At 39.4% G+C, this 16,791-nt stretch overlaps 1 protein-coding gene across 1 annotated transcript; it reads left to right on the top strand.

Moving 5' to 3' along the window:
- Positions 1-5,740: 5,740 nt before the first annotated feature.
- Positions 5,741-7,751, top strand: RPS29 (ribosomal protein S29). The gene is made up of 3 exons (XM_077909216.1): positions 5,741-5,902; positions 6,136-6,235; positions 7,618-7,751. Exons 1-3 carry the CDS (start codon positions 5,841-5,843, stop codon positions 7,624-7,626), a joined length of 171 nt encoding a protein of 56 aa, XP_077765342.1. The 5' UTR covers positions 5,741-5,840; the 3' UTR covers positions 7,627-7,751.
- The last annotated feature ends 9,040 nt before the right edge of the window (positions 7,752-16,791 follow it).

The following is a 16,791-nucleotide window of genomic DNA, read 5'->3' as shown; positions in this document are numbered from 1 at the left end:
TTGCGGCGGGGGCGCGGGTGGTTAGAGTTTGGGGGCGGAGTCCTAGTTTCCGCCGCTGACACTCCGCGCGTTCCCGGGCCGGGCCGGGTGGTTGAGTACGCGGAAGGGACGCGGGGTGTCCCTCGGGGGAGGGGAGGTCTCTGCCTACCTGGCTTCGGGACTTGGGGCTTGACGAGTTGCCCAACGCCGGCGCTGACGGGCCGGTGTTCGCTTAGGTTTCGGTGGCTCCCCTCCGGAGGCAACGCCGGTCACGTCAGGACGGAATTTGATAGGACAGTGTTTGCCTTGGCAGTTTCTGTTGAACAAATTCCTACTTTGTAACCGCTGCTAGGTTGGTTGGAGTGAGTGGCTTAACGGCGTCGGACCCTTGGGAAGACCGTCCAGACCCCTTAGGCCCGTCGCACTCCCTATTACATGTACCCACGGAGGACCGGGCCGCAGGTGGGCGAGGGAGGCGCTCTCAGGGTCGGAGTCCTGCCTCCCTAAATTTTGTGCCCTGGGCGCCTCCCTCGCCTCACCCTAGTCCCGGCCTTTTATTAAACATTCATGTCGTTTGAGCTGTCCTGTCGCAAATGTGAAATGGCCTACAGAAATAACCGATTCTCGATTATGAAAATATAATTTATCCGTTAAGTGAGCGTCCCTGTTTACAACACGTTGAACCTAAAAGTGGTATCTGTTGATTGTCATTCTGAACAACATAATTGTGTAAAAAAAAAAAATTAGTGATTAATAAAACATTACTTCTTTTTCTATTTACAATTCTTCCATGTAGAGAGCATGAAAATGACTCTGTGTGTAGCAACTGTTAATCTCACGGTTAGAAACAAAACTGAACTAAAACGACACCTTAGAGCTTTCAAAGATACCTTTACAGGAATTCACAATTTTTGTTCTTTGAATTCTTTTGAGTAGAAGAAAATAATAAAACAACAGCCTAAAGCATTACAGGTGCGTTAAATGTACTCTGAACTTCCAGGGACAGTTGGGAGCTGGGAAAAGCTTAAATGTATAAAGCGATATAATTTCAATTAGAATAGAAATGTACAAAACCTAAGACTACCACAACAATAACAAAGCCTCAACCCTCTATTTGGTGTTACCTGGGTTGTTGAAGCACAGATTCAGTGATTAAATGTTGAGTAGTCTAAATATATGAAACGTACCTAAAAGTTCTAAGGTGATTTTAGAGTAGAACAAGGACTTTGGATTCTGGAGGAATGTTATAATCTATCTATCTCAAGTATTTGTCATGGACTGTAGGTTAAAAGGATATTTAATTTTATCTACATTTCCTTCTGCCTGTTTCCCACATCAGTTGTGTACTGCCAAAAACTTACTTCCTAATTGCCAGTCTCAAAAAGATGTTTGTTTCCCAAAATTATTAAATAAGATTACATAAAATAACATTGGACTGAAAGTAAACATACATTGGTTTTTGAGATCTCTCACCCTCTCTGCCATCTTTCCCTTAGTTTCTCTACTTTTAATGGCTGAAATACTAAGAACTGGCATTTATTTTTGTCTTCCTGGACTGGTTAGGAAGCAAAAGATTCTTTAGGGGAGCCTGACTCAGTTGGTGGAGCATGAGACTCTTGATCTCAGTGTAGTGAGTTTGAGCTCCACACTGGGTGTAGAGTTTATTAAAAAAAAAAAAAAAAAGATTCTTTGATTACCATCCATGTTTCTGTCTTCACTACCATACAAACAAAACCTGGCTGTTGACCTCTTCTACTTTTAATTACTTCAAGCTATTTTGCATTGCAGACTAACTGAACATAGAAATACAAGGCATTTTAAAGTGGGCTTCAGTTTTTAACAAAAGGAATCAAAGAAATGACAACTAGATTGGTTTTTCTTCTGTAAAATTGGTTCCTCTTCTTCCTGGCCTACATACTACACTTAATCCCTCCCCTCTGTCTTGTTCATACTAATTGATCCTATTCATCTTTCAAAACTCAGTTCAGTTTCCACTAGCTACCTTTAACATCTTGTTCTCCTTTTTTGGAGTTTGAGAATTCAATTGCACCTAAAATTACTTTTCATTTATTTCCCTGGGTTTCTGGCTCACATATACAGCATTCAACAGTTAATTAATTGAATCTCTGAGTTTCCCCCCTTCATTTGTACCCATAGTAAACTTTACTCACTTAGGTTGTGGCTCACTTGGGTTCAAACTAGTAAATCATAGTCACATCATATTATTAAACAGTGAGGTCATAATCTATGGACAGTGTAGACTTGTCTACCCTAGCACATTGTGACCAGATCTTAGAGTTAGTTTTTTTAATCATAAACTTCATTAAATTAAATAAAGCTAAATAGTTAACAAATACAGACTTAAACATTAGACCCGTGTAGTGCTACCTTGCCCCTGTTGATGCTCCTTAATTAGGTCTTATAAGTTGTGCTTCCACGATGATTTCCTAATTAATACCCACCTTTCCCTGGTTAGTGTTACCATGTCAGTTGAGAGCTACATTACTTCCCTCCAGAACTATTCCTAAACTTATCAGGTCTTCTTACTTCAATACTTATTCATTTATTTAATACTTAATAGTGTTCTTGCTGTATGCCAGCACCTATATTAGATGTTTAGAGGGCAGAGATGATTTTGCAGTGTTTAAGAGAGACAAGTAAACCAACAGTGTACTACAATGGAATAAATGTCAGACATTAGAGGAGTATAAAGTAGCCAGATGATGAAAAGAATTTGTTTGCTAAACCTAGGCCTTTGAACTTTAGCCTGAACGTTCTGGGAAACCACTGGAAAATTTCAACAGCAGATACAATTCAGACATGTTTAGGAAAGGTTACTGTGGTCAGTAAAGAGATTACTTGGGAGGTCTTAGAGCAGGACTAGAGGCAGGGATCAGTTAAAAGGCTAATGCAATGATCCACCATCTACACTGCTACCAAATTAAATCTTTTTAAAGGGTCTCCTATCATGGAATCTAAGCCTTTAGAGCTGAAACATAGTTTACAGATATTCTAATTCATTTCTTTCATTTTACACAAAGGGAATAGAGGCTGAAAAGAGTCCAGGGCTTTGTTCGCGACCTCCAGATAGTGTTACAACAAATAACCCTAGAACTCAAGGTTGAAATCAGCTTCTTGCAAACTCCTGATCGTGTTGCTATTTTGACCTCTCCCCATAACTCACAAATGTTCTTTTTTTTTTTTTTTTTTTAAACTCACAAATGTTCTTAATGGCATCTAAAATAGTGAATCATTTCCAGGAGGTTTTCAATTTATTTCCCCAGATCTAATGGAGGAATTATTATGTATGACTGCCATTGCCTTACAAAACTGATTTCTTAAATAAAACTTGAAAGTTGAAGTGATTCCTTGATCTATGAGCTGCAGAATGAATGTTGTGTTAGTAGGCATGAAAACATCATTAATATCATTGTACATCTCCATCGAGCTCTTTGCTTTTGGTGACCAGGGGCATTGTCAATGAACGGTCATATTTTGAAAGGAATCCTTTTTTCTGAGCATATGTCTTAACAGTAGGCTTGAAATATTCAGTAAGCCGTGTTATAAATGAATGTGCTGTCATCTAGGCTTTGTTGTTCCATTTATAGAGCACAGGCAGAGTAGATTTAGCATTTTTTTTTTTTTTTGATTTAGCATAATTCTTAAGGGCTCTGGGATTTTTGGAAAGACCAGTGAGCACTGGCTTTAACATTAGGAACTAGTTGACTGTTAAGATAGTTTAACAGATTGTTCAATTGTAACTAATTGTCCTTTTCCTTTTTGCTTTTAAATGAGTTCACACTTTTTTAGGTCCAAAGGATTCTTTTTTTTTAGGTCCAAAGGATTCTATATCAAAGTGTTGAAATATTTATGGAATTGATCTCAGAACCATTGTAATCTTCAAAAAAATTATGTAGACCAGCTAGGAAAGGTCTGAGAAGACTATAGGTGGGGAAATATTATTAACTTTTGAGGGCCACATGAATTTTGGAAACTATACACATCAATGATTGATATAAATTCCAGGAAAACTATAGAAGTTTGACATTGGATCCTCTACAATCAAGCTTTATGATAAAACATGTTTCTGTGTTACCTATCACTAAGCTTTTTGTACATCCTCAACTCTAGTTAAAAAAGATTGTTCAAAAAAAAAAAAGAAAGATTGTTCAGGTTCCCCAACTCCATACTTTGGCTCAAACGCTTCCTGTCACTAGGCATTCCCTTCCATCTAGTGCTGCCTGTAGAAATCCCACTCTTCAAGGCTTATTTCAAAGGCCTCTTAAAATATACTTCAAGCTGGAATTAATTTCTCCTTTGCTCCTCTTGTACACCATGAGTATATTCATCCTTGGACATAGAATGTTCTGCTTACCTAGTTATATTTAGGTCATTGAGTCACACAAATTGAAACTAGAAGGAAGGGCTCTTTGAGATAATTCAAATTTTCTTCCTCTAGAAGTCTCAAGATCAGGAATTAAGTCATATCTGGCTTTTTATCTTTTTTTTTTATCTTTTTCTTTTTCTTTTCTTTTTTTTCTTTTGGCTTTTTAAATTTCTGACTTGCCTCCTTCCTTCATCATGCACCAAACACCTAATTTAATGATTGGAGGGGCACTCCACCAGAATCCTGAGATAACATACCTTCAAAAAGTGTTGTATTTCAGGCTTAATATAAGAATTCATGTGTAAAAATTTATTGGATAATTTCACCCTGTGGTACATTTTATAAATCTATTTAAAGTTTTGATTTCGGAACCAGGTATTTTTAGGTTTATCTAGAGACATTATAAACGTCCTGTATGGAATTTAAAGCTCTTTCAGCGGACTATCAGATGGCATTTGTTTTTTTAGTAGTTGTCTTTTAATCAAATTATCTGGTCATAGCAACATACATTTTGTGCAAGTTGTTTTTCACTTTAAATTCAACACATTTAAATATCAAACCTTCTACGCCTCTCATTTTTCTGGACTGTTGTAGGTCTATCTCTAAGAATGTGTCAGGAAGGAGGGGGGAGAAAGAGGGAAGAGGGAGAGAAAAAAAAAAAGAATGTGTCATTTAAAAACCAAGAAACAGCTTTGAGAACATATTCTGTTTAACATAAGAGAAACTCCTACCGTTGACTCTTAATTATTACAGCTGACTCTAAGTGATTTGTTAATTTGTCCCAGCAGGTGTCAGTGGTGAGTCGAAGCGAAATCCTTTTTTACAAGCGTCAAACTTAAAATTTTAAAAACATGAATTGGTCAGGAAATGAAAAAATAGATCACAAGATTATGTGTTTCTCAAAGGTTCAAAATACATTTTTTCTTTTTTTTGGCCTCAACAAAAGAGACGGGGTCTCGCTATGTTGCCCAGGCTGGAGTGCAGTGGCTATTCACAGGCGCGATCCCACTACTGATCAGCACGGGAGTTTTGACCTGCTCCGTTTCCGACCTGGGCCGGTTCACCCCTCCTTAGGCAACCTGGTGGTCCCCCGCTCCCGGGAGGTCACCATATTGATGCCGAACTTAGTGCGGACACCCGATCGGCATAGCGCACTGCAGCCCAGAACTCCTGGGCTCAAGCGATCCTCCTGCCTCAGCCTCCCGAGTAGCTGGGACTACAGGCGCGCGCCACCGCGCCCGGCGCTCGGGAGCAGCGCAAATCGGCACTAGAGGCTGAGTTGCGATGACGTCATCAGCCGGGCCGGCCCAGAATGCTTCCAAGACCGCTCGATTCACTCCCTCCACACAGCGTCGCCGCACAGCGCTCGCGTCACTTGTCAGCATTGCATTCTGGGTAAACTGTCTCAAAAATTTGAAGAGCGCATGCGTTCTCAGATTTCTTCCTTTTGCCTCGTTGCATCCGAAAGAGCAAGATGGGTCACCAGCAGCTCTACTGGAGCCACCCGAGGAAGTTTGGCCAGGGCTCTCGTTCTTGGTGAGCAACAGAGTGTGGCTTTAAGGAAGGGTTGCACTGGGTTGTGACGCGGCCAGAACTCTAATGGAGAGGAGCCCGCGCGGCGTGTGGGGTTAGGCCGACCGTGGAGCTGTGACTGCCGCCATTACGGGCCTCTGACGCGTCGGGGAAGACGGGCGGTGCGGGCGGTTGCCCCAGAGCGTGGAATCCTTCCATTTCTGCGACCTGCAGTAACGCCGTCTCTTTTCTTACAGCCGCGTCTGTTCAAACCGGCACGGTCTGATCCGGAAATACGGCCTCAACATGTGCCGCCAGTGTTTCCGTCAGTACGCCAAGGATATAGGCTTCATTAAGGTGCGCGGCCGCGGATGCCGTACTCCCGGTCCTGTGAGCGCGGAACGTTCGGAGACTTCCTTTTTTGAGCCTTCGAACAACATCGTCTTCCTCTTTGTCTTAGTTGTTAGCAGGGCTTTGGGGGGGGGCGGGTATCGGACGGCACTGTTAAAATAGTTTTGGCGGTCAGGGTAATGGGATAGGAGGGTGTAGACTTTAAAATTCCTTTTTCACTAGTCTGTCAGTTTTAGGAACCAAAATTAAGTTTTGGATCTCTTTAATCGTATCCAAACATTGTCCAGCAAAAGAAACGTGTTGGCTACTGCCCTGAGTTGTGGAATAGCATCATATACTGGAATGGGCTTGGGGAATGGGGCCCAGATAGACCTTGTTAGGATTCAGATAGAAGTCTCCCTATTTAATAGCTCTCTTGAGACCAGTCACATGAAGTTACATTTCTGCCTGAGAAAAATAAATTGCAAAGTTGTTGCAAAAAGTAGTTTGCGTATAGTTTGCATACATAGAGCTGTCTTGAGTCCTAAAAATCAGTTAAGTGGTAGTGTTTTTTTTTCCTCTGGCGAAAACTACCACTTTGTTGGGTCTTTGAGATAGTCACTGACGTTAATGTATGATCTCTGGTAGATACAAAGTATCTTAAGTTTAGACTTTTTTTAGTTTTGGTCACTTAGTATATATACTAAAAGCTTGTTGCAGTATGGAGGTTCCTATATATCTCAGTCAGTGGGAGGTGGTGAGTGTATCAGTGATGAGAGTGGACTCGGGCTCTTGATCTCACAACTGTGTCCCCAGTTTTTCACAGGTTAAGATTAAATGGGTTAATTTACGAGTGGCTCCTATAGTAGCGTCTGTCACACATTGAGTACCAAAATACTAGCTGTGTAATTAGTTACCTACTTAGTAACCCCCTGAGGTTTTGGTAAAGATCATTTTATGTAGTATTTTTCTAGTGGAAAATTCTTTTGAGGGAAGAAGTGAGAATAACAGTACTAAAGTTAACAGTCTAAAAAAGAATTGTTGTCGGGACACCTGGGTGGCTCAGCGGTTGAGCCTCTGCTTTTGACTCGGGGTGATCTCGGGGTCCAGGGTCGAGTCCCACATTGGGCTTCCTGGGTGGGGCCTTGTTTCTCCATCTGCCTGTGTCTCTGCCTTTCTGTTTCTCATGAATAAATAAAATCTTTAAAATATATATATAATTGTTTGTGGAACAGCTTGTTGTGGGCATTCAGTAAATATTTAAGCTATTTTGAGATTGGTAGCTAGCTTGGGTGGGTCAAATTTCCAGTTTAAACCTCATTCTTCATAATAAGAACCAGTGTTGGTGAGAATAAAATGAGTATTTAAACGTTTTGAATTAATTTATTTCCTGTCTGCTTCTTTTTCAGTTGGATTAAGTGAACTTCCTTGAATGGGTCATCCAAGATACCTACCTTAACTGCAGATGTCCAAGATACCTACTTTGATGCCAACTCATTGTACATAAAATAAAAATACTCCAATTATGAGTGTTTTAATGTGACTGGAATGGTCATTTGATTTTAGAAATCTCATTTTTAAAACGTACTTATTTTCTCAGTGGGTTCATCTTCAACATAATGTGGTTTAATTTCCCTCAGTTATATCAGTATTCATGCTGAACTCTGATAAAAATGCCAGTGTTTTTAAATTTCAAAAACAACAAATCCTGTTGCGTCCATGGGAGCCAAATTTGGACTGCGTGTGCAATTTGGGTTGCCCCAGAATATTTTTTTTGGTTACATAAGGTGACTTGTATATTTAGGATCCAGTATATAACCCGAGACAATTGTCATAAGTAAGTAATTGATTTGCTCCATGATCTAGGCAGTAGAAGTAAAACTATTGAAATATGTTTGTTTTTTTGGGGTTTTTTGTTGTTTTACTGAAATCCCTGGGCAATACCCAGAGGTGAGGAGGTTGTAGTCCTAGTTTTTGGGGTAACTCACAGGTAGAAGCTTGTAAGTTTCTCAAATGTTTGTATGTAGAAGGGGAGGGCAGTGATTAAGGCTCAGTTTCACGGGTCTTGTGAGCAGAATAGACTTAAGTGAGGCAAGGGTGGAAAGGGGGAAATAAGTGTGTTGGAATAGTTTAGGTAAGTGATCTTGTTTAGGACTAGAATAAAAGGGAGTGGTTGAGGTAGTCTATAAACGTGGCTTCTGAAGAGCAAGATGACAGGATTTGTTGAAGGGCTAGATGTGGGAGATCCAAAATAAAGGGTGATTCTAATGGTTTTGGCCTGAGCACCTGGAAGACTATGGTTCTTACTGAGTTAGGACTGAAAAAATGGTTTGGGGAATAAGTTTGGGGTATAGTAAGCTGAAAGTGCTTATTAGACTAAATGGAGCCTCCCAAGTAGGCATTTGGGTATATTACTCTCGAGTCCATGGGAGCCAAATTTGGACTGTGTGTGCAATTTGGGTTGCCCCAGAATATGAATCCCCTATTTTGGGATCTCATATGACTAGAAGAGATCCAATTTTTAAAATCTAGGAGATAATGGAGGAAGAGGACTGTTCTGAGTTTCTCCAGGCACAGGTGTGAAGATGAAGACTGGAGGAGAATCAAGATAGTGGCATCCTAGAAACCAAGCAGGGAGTGATCCGCTAGCTTCTGGTATGGTGTCCTTTCACTGAAAGGGAAGTGTGGCCGAGAACAGTAGAAAAATGATCTTGATTGTGGTTAAACTTGCCAAGTTTTAAAAAACATGACAAATGTACTGCTATTGTAGGAGGTCATGGAAGTTAGAGACTGCTGAAGCTTAACTTCCATGAGCTTTGTAGTAAATCCACCTCTGCTCCTAACCTTGAGGCCCAGGAGTATGGGATGATAAACCGCAGTTGCTGCTAGGGATTGGTTTAGGGAAGAGCCAGATTATAAAAAAGGGCAAGGAGGTGTAAATATTGGGAGAAGAGCTTGAAGCTTCTGGTAATAGAATAGAGCTGATGTTGCAGATTGGGTGGGTAAGACCTGTGTTAGTTGAACAAATGTGGAAGTTTCAGATAAAGGTGAGATAGGCTCACCTGGTGATTGAGGCAAATAAGGTGGTAAAATGTGTGATTTTGTTATGAGATCTTGGATGAGCTAACCTGTAGTGGGATGGCACTGTAAGTGCTCCCATAACGACTGCATTGGCTGAGGGGCATGCCCTAGCCAGTCCTAACCCTGTGTGTATGTGATGGGAGTGATTGGGAAGGGTGGTATGAATAGGTGGTCTGGCTTCTCTACTAGAGGTTAATTAACTTATTGCTTAAGATTTAAATGTATGTGCCAGATGTGCTGAGTGCCTTAAGTGGATTATCTTTCAAGTCTCAGACTTTTTTTTTTTTTTTTTTAAAGATTTTATTCATGAGAGACAGGCAGAGACACAGGCAGAGGGAGAAGGCTCCATTGAAGGACCCTGATGTAGGACTTGGTCCCAGATCCTGGGACCAGAATCTGAGCTGAAGGCAGATGCCCAATCGCTGAGCCATCCAGGCGTCCCATGTCTCAGACTTTCATAGACCTCATTGCACCACTGAGGAAACAGGTTTAGAGATGCAGTAATTTGATTTCATTTAATTATCAAAGCCTACTGAAGTAAGAAAGGGATCAGAATTGGTCTAGACCTCCAATCTGTCTGATATCAAAGCTAATGTTCTTAGTGTCCACTAAATGCTCTTCCCCAGAAACAATTACATTGAGGCAGAGACTATTTCCATATTTTCTGCAGTACATAGCAGGTGCCTTGTATATTAATAGTAGGTCTTTTAATTGCTGAAGAATTAAATTACCTACTAAAAGCTCAGTGATGTCGATGGCAAAATACAGATGCTATGAGAAGTGCAAACAACCATTTGAGCAGAGAATACATTCTTAATTTTGGGTCCCTTGACTTTAAATTACATCTGGATGGGATCTGTCAAAGGACTTGTCAAGAATTTTACGTAGCTCATTACTGAAACCAGTAAACTATTTCAGCCCATTCAAAGAATTCAAAATGTCCCTAGTAGGTGAATCAGGATGTGATGAACTTACAAATGTAAAGCTGTTTTTTTCAACAGGAGAGGGAAGTAAATTATCCACTGAACAGAATTAGAAGCTATCTATGGGCAAATATCATTTATGTGCAACTTTAAGAATTGTAGAATAGCTTGAACACAAAGGCTCGGGGTCTCTTACCCCAAGATTGTGCTGGACAAAACCTTTAGTTTCCTTGAAAAACATCCAGCAAACTTGGTCCATTTCAAAATGTTTCACATTTTTCTTCACAGACTTTTAGGCTTTTACCTATAATTGGTAAAAATTCTCAAGTGCATGTTTTGAGCCAGGCAAAGTTCTTAGTGCTAACTGGAACTAGCCTCTTTAAGACAACAAATCTGTGAGGTAAAATTCCCATTTTGCAAATGAGGCAATTGAAGCAGAATAAGCAACTTTACTGAGATAGTATAGTCAGTAAGTGAGGTGCAAACCACGTAGAGCATCTCCAGACCTGCTTTTGTCATTAAACTAAGTATCTAGCAGTTAGGAAAAGTTTTGGTAAATTTTAGTAGTGTGCAAAATAACCTAGAGAAATAATTTTCAATACAAAGTAGAAAATTGCATATGGGGTACAATTTCACAATGGTAAAAAAAAAAGAAAAGGGCAGAGAGGAAATGGAGACATACCAGTATGTTAGCAGTGATTGCCTTTGGGTGATAGAATTTATAGGTAATTTGATTTGAAGCAGTCAGATTTCAGACTTATTTAGGGGCAGGGTATCCAGTGACTACTGGAGTATCTAGTGCTCCAGGTACCAATAATGCTAATGAGGCTTCTCCCTCCCAAACAGCTCATTCCATTTTTTGACTGCTCTGGTAGCAAGTTCTTTCTTAGCTCTACTACTATGATTCTTTCCATTGATTTCCACTGACTGATTAATTCTATGTGGTCCCATACAAAACAAGTCTAATCTCTTCTGCAAGAAAAAGGATTAAATATTTAAGCATGAGGGCTTTCCTGTTCCTCCAGAATCTTATTTCAGGTCAATCTGATTATTTCAACTGTCCCTCATAGGACATGATTTAAAGCTATCTCTGGTGTTTTCCGAATTAATTCTACTTCATCTAGGTCTTGACAATGCCTGTCATGACACATTTCACAGGACAGGTGTGCAGTAAAAATTTGTTGAATGAATGAGCAGATTCGATCGACTTTAATTTGATTGGGTATCAGTGTGTCTTCACTTTTTATGGGCCCTCTTTTACCATTACAGAAAGACCAGAGACCATTGCCTTAGATACCTATCTCCATGGCTAATGCCCCCGACAGTTTTAAAGAAGTTTCTTTGTATAACCTTTGCCTAGGATGTAATTCCTGTTGAAAACTATCCTTAATAATTGGTGCCTTAGAGATCTGGGCTTTTAGGTAGGCAAAACAAAGCGCTTCCAGGGGTATAATTAAGAAGAATTTAACAAGGTATTTGAATTTCCTGAATATCCACAGAAGTTGAAAAAAGAAAAAAGGAAGAGAAGGCTGAGCTATTAGATGTTTCTCAAGGATTAATTTAGAAAATTAAAGGCTCAATTTGTTGATATCACTGAGTATATGTGTACACAGGAATCAAAGCTATATAAGAGCCAAAGATTAGATTATTACCTGTGCTAGTTCCAAGTGTCCTTTGTCTTTCAGAGCTGTAAAAGACTTGAGATTGGAAGTGACAAGCTTAATCTAGATGGGCTAATTATCATTTAATGTTTCAATTTAAAGTCATTTGGTTAATTAGAAAATAATGTAAGGAAACCAGGACTGACTTTTTTGTTTACTGAAAATCCTTTTGTTAAATTTAGCCCATTATATATGTCGATGGTGACCCACTTTTTGGGCTGATTCCAGACTGGACCTTCTGATTCCTGTAAACAAATGCTGGATTCCCTGACAGATGTGTTGGAGGCCTGTAGAACCATAGAGGCTTCCTTTTCCCTTCATCACTTCTGCCAGTCCCCCAACCCCCACAACTGCCCCCATTGTTCTTATTCCCTTAGTCTCTAGACACCTTTCCATCTGCTTAAAAAGAGATCCCTTCCTGCCTGTGTGTTTGAGAACCACTGATCTTGGAGCAACGACTAAAATGTCACTGGATCTGGAAGTGACTGGTGTGGATCTCAAATGAACCCATCCTTAGAGTTCAAGAACGTGTTTAAGGAAGCTGTACTCTATGCTAAAATGAGCAACATTGCCTTCACTTTGGGATGTCACTTTCCTGGACTCCTCTCCTCAGACCCTCACCCTTCCATCTCGTGGGTGACTCCTCCAGTGTCACCAATGGTTTTGATATCCTTGGTCAGCTCCCTTGGTCAGACTGCAGGTTGCCACTCAGCTGTTTTATTATAAGACTTTTTAAAATTCACATAATCTTAAAATATTTTCATAATTGCATTTGCCAATAGGAAAGGGAGGGGGTGAATGTCCATTGACAGAAATTGACAACAGTGGCTGAGGTCTGGAGGAAAGGGAGGAGTGGTGTCTGGAGAGGCAGGGAGAGAGTGGGGCTAGTGGTAAGAGAAAAATCATGCCTTCTGAGGTGCCTGAGTGGCTCAGTTGGTTAAACAGCTAATTCTTGATTTTGGCTCAGGTCATGATCTCAGGTTTCTGGGACCAAACCCCACATGGGTCTCTACACTAAGCAGGGAGTCTGCTTCAAGATTCTCTTTCCCTCTGCCCCTCCCCCTGCTCATGCACACTCTCTCTAAAGTAAGTAAAAAAAAAAAAAAAAAACCCAAACCCATGCCTTTTTACTGTTTGTATATTGCCATGATTCTGGGGCCAGTAATGCAAGATCTCATTGAATTCTCTGAACATAGTTTAGAACAGGTGCAAATTCAGGAGCTGACTTTGTAACCTCTTACTCTGTATAATCCAGGTTTCATAATAGGATCTCTGTGCCTGTGTTCATGGTTTTAGATGTTGCAGCAATGAAAAGAAGGAACAGTGTTGTTTAATAAAGTTGTAAGATTGTAAGTACCAGTAGCTTCATGCACATTATACAACCCAATAATAATTACACTGATCGTATAAACAGCTCCCCTGTGTAGACTAGCTGAGCTTCCATCACCAAACATCAAGCATTAACAGCAGGCACTGCAAAAATCAATAAGCCTTCACACAGGGAACCAAAGATATGTAGGTTACTAAAATTCCTAACGGTTACCCATAAAGAATAATATCTCATTATATTAATGCTTTGTTTTATTTTCTAAATAATAAAGAGATTACACATTAAAGGACTAGTTGACAAAGTGATAAACATTCACGGCAGCACAGACAAATCAATAAAAACACAAAATAAGAAATGGAACCTGTTTCTTGGCAATCGCATTAGCTGAACTTCATAGACTGAGTCTGGTTTACCTTGTGTTCTCTTTTTACATACCCACAAATTCCATTTTATGATGACATTTGTGCATCTGTTCTTCCTTTGATGCTAATTAACTCCTATTACTATTCATGAAAATTAAGTGTGGACATCTAGCACTGATGATGTATTCAGCCAATCACCACAGGAAAGGTTTGTGCAAATGAGTTCAAATATGGTATGGAACTTTTTTTGTAGGTAATCTGCTTAAACATGATTTCCTTTAAAGTTTTCTTTTTATATATATATCTATATATTTTTATTGAAGTTCGATTTGCCAACATACAGTGTAACACCCAGTGCTCATTCCATCAAGTGCCCTCCTCAGTGCCCGTCACCCAGTCACCCCATCCCTCCGCCCACCACCCCTTCCACTACCCTTTGTTCGTTTCCCAGAGTTAGGAGTCTCTCATATTTTGTCATCCTTTCTTTTTTTCCCATTCATTTTCCCTCCTTTCCCCTATAATCCCTTTCACTATTTCTTATATTCCCTGTGTGAGTGAAACCATATAATGATTGTCCTTCTCCGATTTACTTCACTCAGCATGATACCCTCCAGTTCCATCCATGTCGAAGCAAATGGTAGGTATCCTTTAAAGTTTTCTACATAGTTAGGAGTCTTTGTTATCTGGTTCCTGAGTATTCTAGCTTCTTTATTACCAGGGAGCAAATCATGACAATGAGTGTTCCTCATTTGGGTCCTTCATCATAGGTTTTCTAAATAATCTTACCCCTTGTTAATGATTTTCATTTGTTTTTGAAAACCCTGCCACTAAGTTAAAAGCTGCTAAATTAAAAAAGCTATTCCATTAATTTCATTGGAAAAAATTATGATGTATTCCATTGCACCATGAGACTCAATTTTCACAAATAGAAAAATGTACCAATTAAGTTATTTAAAAAAGCTTATAAAAATATAACAATTTAAAAGTGTGCTGACAGCAACCGGTGTACTGAAATCCAACTCTGGCACAGATTCCTCGAGTTAAAGAGTGCAACTCAAAGCACTGTGGAGTGAGTGTCTTGGGCATTGCAATGGGTCATGCTTTTTCTGGAGACCAGTGTCCTATTTTCACTGCTGCTTTCCCTGCTCCAGTGTCCTTGCAACACTCAGGCTCTTGATCCAAGAGTGTTAGGCCCACAGCAGAGTATGTAGCATTTCTTAGACTAAAACACTGAGATGATTGACCATTCAATCTCAGGACAGTACACTGAGGAAAAACAAAAGTGATTAAAACCAAACTGTCAAGGTTTTAGAGTTGAGAACGTTATTTATGGAGTGAACTGTCATAAGAATACCTTTTGTGTGTTTGTCATGTGTTATCTTTTATTGACATTTATCCTTCCAGTTCATTGTCAATGTTTAAAAAATGTTATGTTTCTCTCTTTAAAATTTTTTTCAAAAATTTGAGTGCAGTTAACACAATGTTGCATTAGTTTCAGGTGTACAGTATAGAGATTCAACTTCTCTAAACATTATGCTATGCATACCACAAGGGTAGCTACCTTCTGTTACCATATAACACTATTACACCATCACTGCTTATAATCCCTATGCTGTACCTTTTATTATTGTGACTTATTATTTTATAACTGGAAGCCTGTATCTCCCACTCCCCTTCATGATTTTGCCCACCCCTACTACCCTGCTCTTCTCTGACAATCATAGATTTATTCTCTGTATTTATGGGTTTGTTTATTCATTTCTTTTGTCTTTTGGATTCCATATATAAGTGATATCATATGATATTTACCTCAGTCTGACTTATTTCACTTAGCATAATACTCTCTAGGCCCATCCAGGTTGTTGTAAATGGCAAGATCTAATCCTTTTTAATGGCTGAGTAATATTCCATTGCATGCTCACTTGTGTGCATGTGCATGTCTGTGCATGTGTGTGTACACCAAATCTTCCCTATCCATTTGTCTATCAATGGACACTTGGATTGCTTCCATATCTTGGCTAATGTAAATAAAGCTGCAATAAACATACAGGTGCATATATCTTTTCGAATTTGTGTTTTCATTTTCTTTGTAAATACCCAGAAGTGCATTTACTGGATCCTATGGTAGTGCTATTTTAATACTTTTTAAATAAAAGATTTATTTATTCATGAGAGACACACAGGGAGACGCAGGCTTCCCGCAAGGAGCCTGATGTAGGACTCCATCCCGGAACCCTCAGATCATGCCCTGAGCCAAAGGCAGATGCTCAACCGCTGAGCCACCCAGGCATTTCCTATTTTTAACACTTTAAGGAACCTCTATACTGTTTCCCATAGAGGTTGCACCTGTTTACATTCACAGCACTTCACGAGGATTCCTTTTTTCCATGTCCTTGCCAACACTTGTTATTTCTTGTCTTTTTGATTTTAGCCATTCTGACAGGTGTAAGGTGGTAACTCATTGCAGTTTTGGTTTTCATTTCCCTGATAATTGGTGATGTTGAACATCTTTTCATGTGCCTGTTGGCCTCCTGTATGTATGTCTTCTTTGGAAAAATGTCTTATTCAGGTCCTCTGCCCATTTTTAAAGCAGATTGTTTTTTTGTTTTTTGTCAGGTTGTTGTGTGTGTGTGTGTGTGTGTGTGTGTGTTGAGTTGTATAAATTCTTTATATATTTTGGATATTAATCCCTTATCAGATATATCACTTGCAGATTTCTTCTCCTATTCACTAGGTTACTTTTCTGTTTTATTGATGGTTTCCTTTGTGGTGCAAAAGCCTTTTATTTTGATGTAGTCCCTTTTATTTTGTTTCCCTTGCCTCAGGAGACATATCTAGAAAAATGTTGCTATAGCCAATGTCAGAGAAATTACTGCCTGTGTACTCTTCTCGAATTTTTATGGTTTCAGGTCTCACATTTAGGTCTTTAATCTATTTGGAGTTTATTTTTATGGATGGTGTTAGGAAGTGGTCCAGTTTCATTCTTTTACATGTAGCTGTCTAGTATTCCCCAGCACCATTTATTGAAAAGATTATATTTTCTACATTGTCTTGCCTCCTTTGTTATAGATTGATCATATAATTTTTTTTGATCATATAATTACGGGCTTATTTCTAGGCTCTCTATTTTGTTTAATTGACCTGTGTGTTAAACTTCTTTTAAAAATTGAGATATAATTGATATATAATATTGTGTAAGTTTAAGGTGTACCACATGTTGACTGAT

This window comes from Canis aureus, chromosome 9, assembly GCF_053574225.1.
Source record: "Canis aureus isolate CA01 chromosome 9, VMU_Caureus_v.1.0, whole genome shotgun sequence".
Lineage (NCBI taxonomy): Eukaryota > Metazoa > Chordata > Mammalia > Carnivora > Canidae > Canis > Canis aureus.
This window is presented reverse-complemented; position numbering and strand designations above follow the sequence as displayed.

Coding starts and splice junctions, on each gene's coding strand:
- RPS29 (XM_077909216.1), top strand. CDS start 5,841: ATGGGTCACCAGCAGCTCTACTGGAGCCACCCGAGGAAGTTTGGCCAG. Junction 5,903..6,135: donor GGCCAGGGCTCTCGTTCTTG/GTGAGCAACAGA, acceptor CTTTTCTTACAG/CCGCGTCTGTTCAAACCGGC.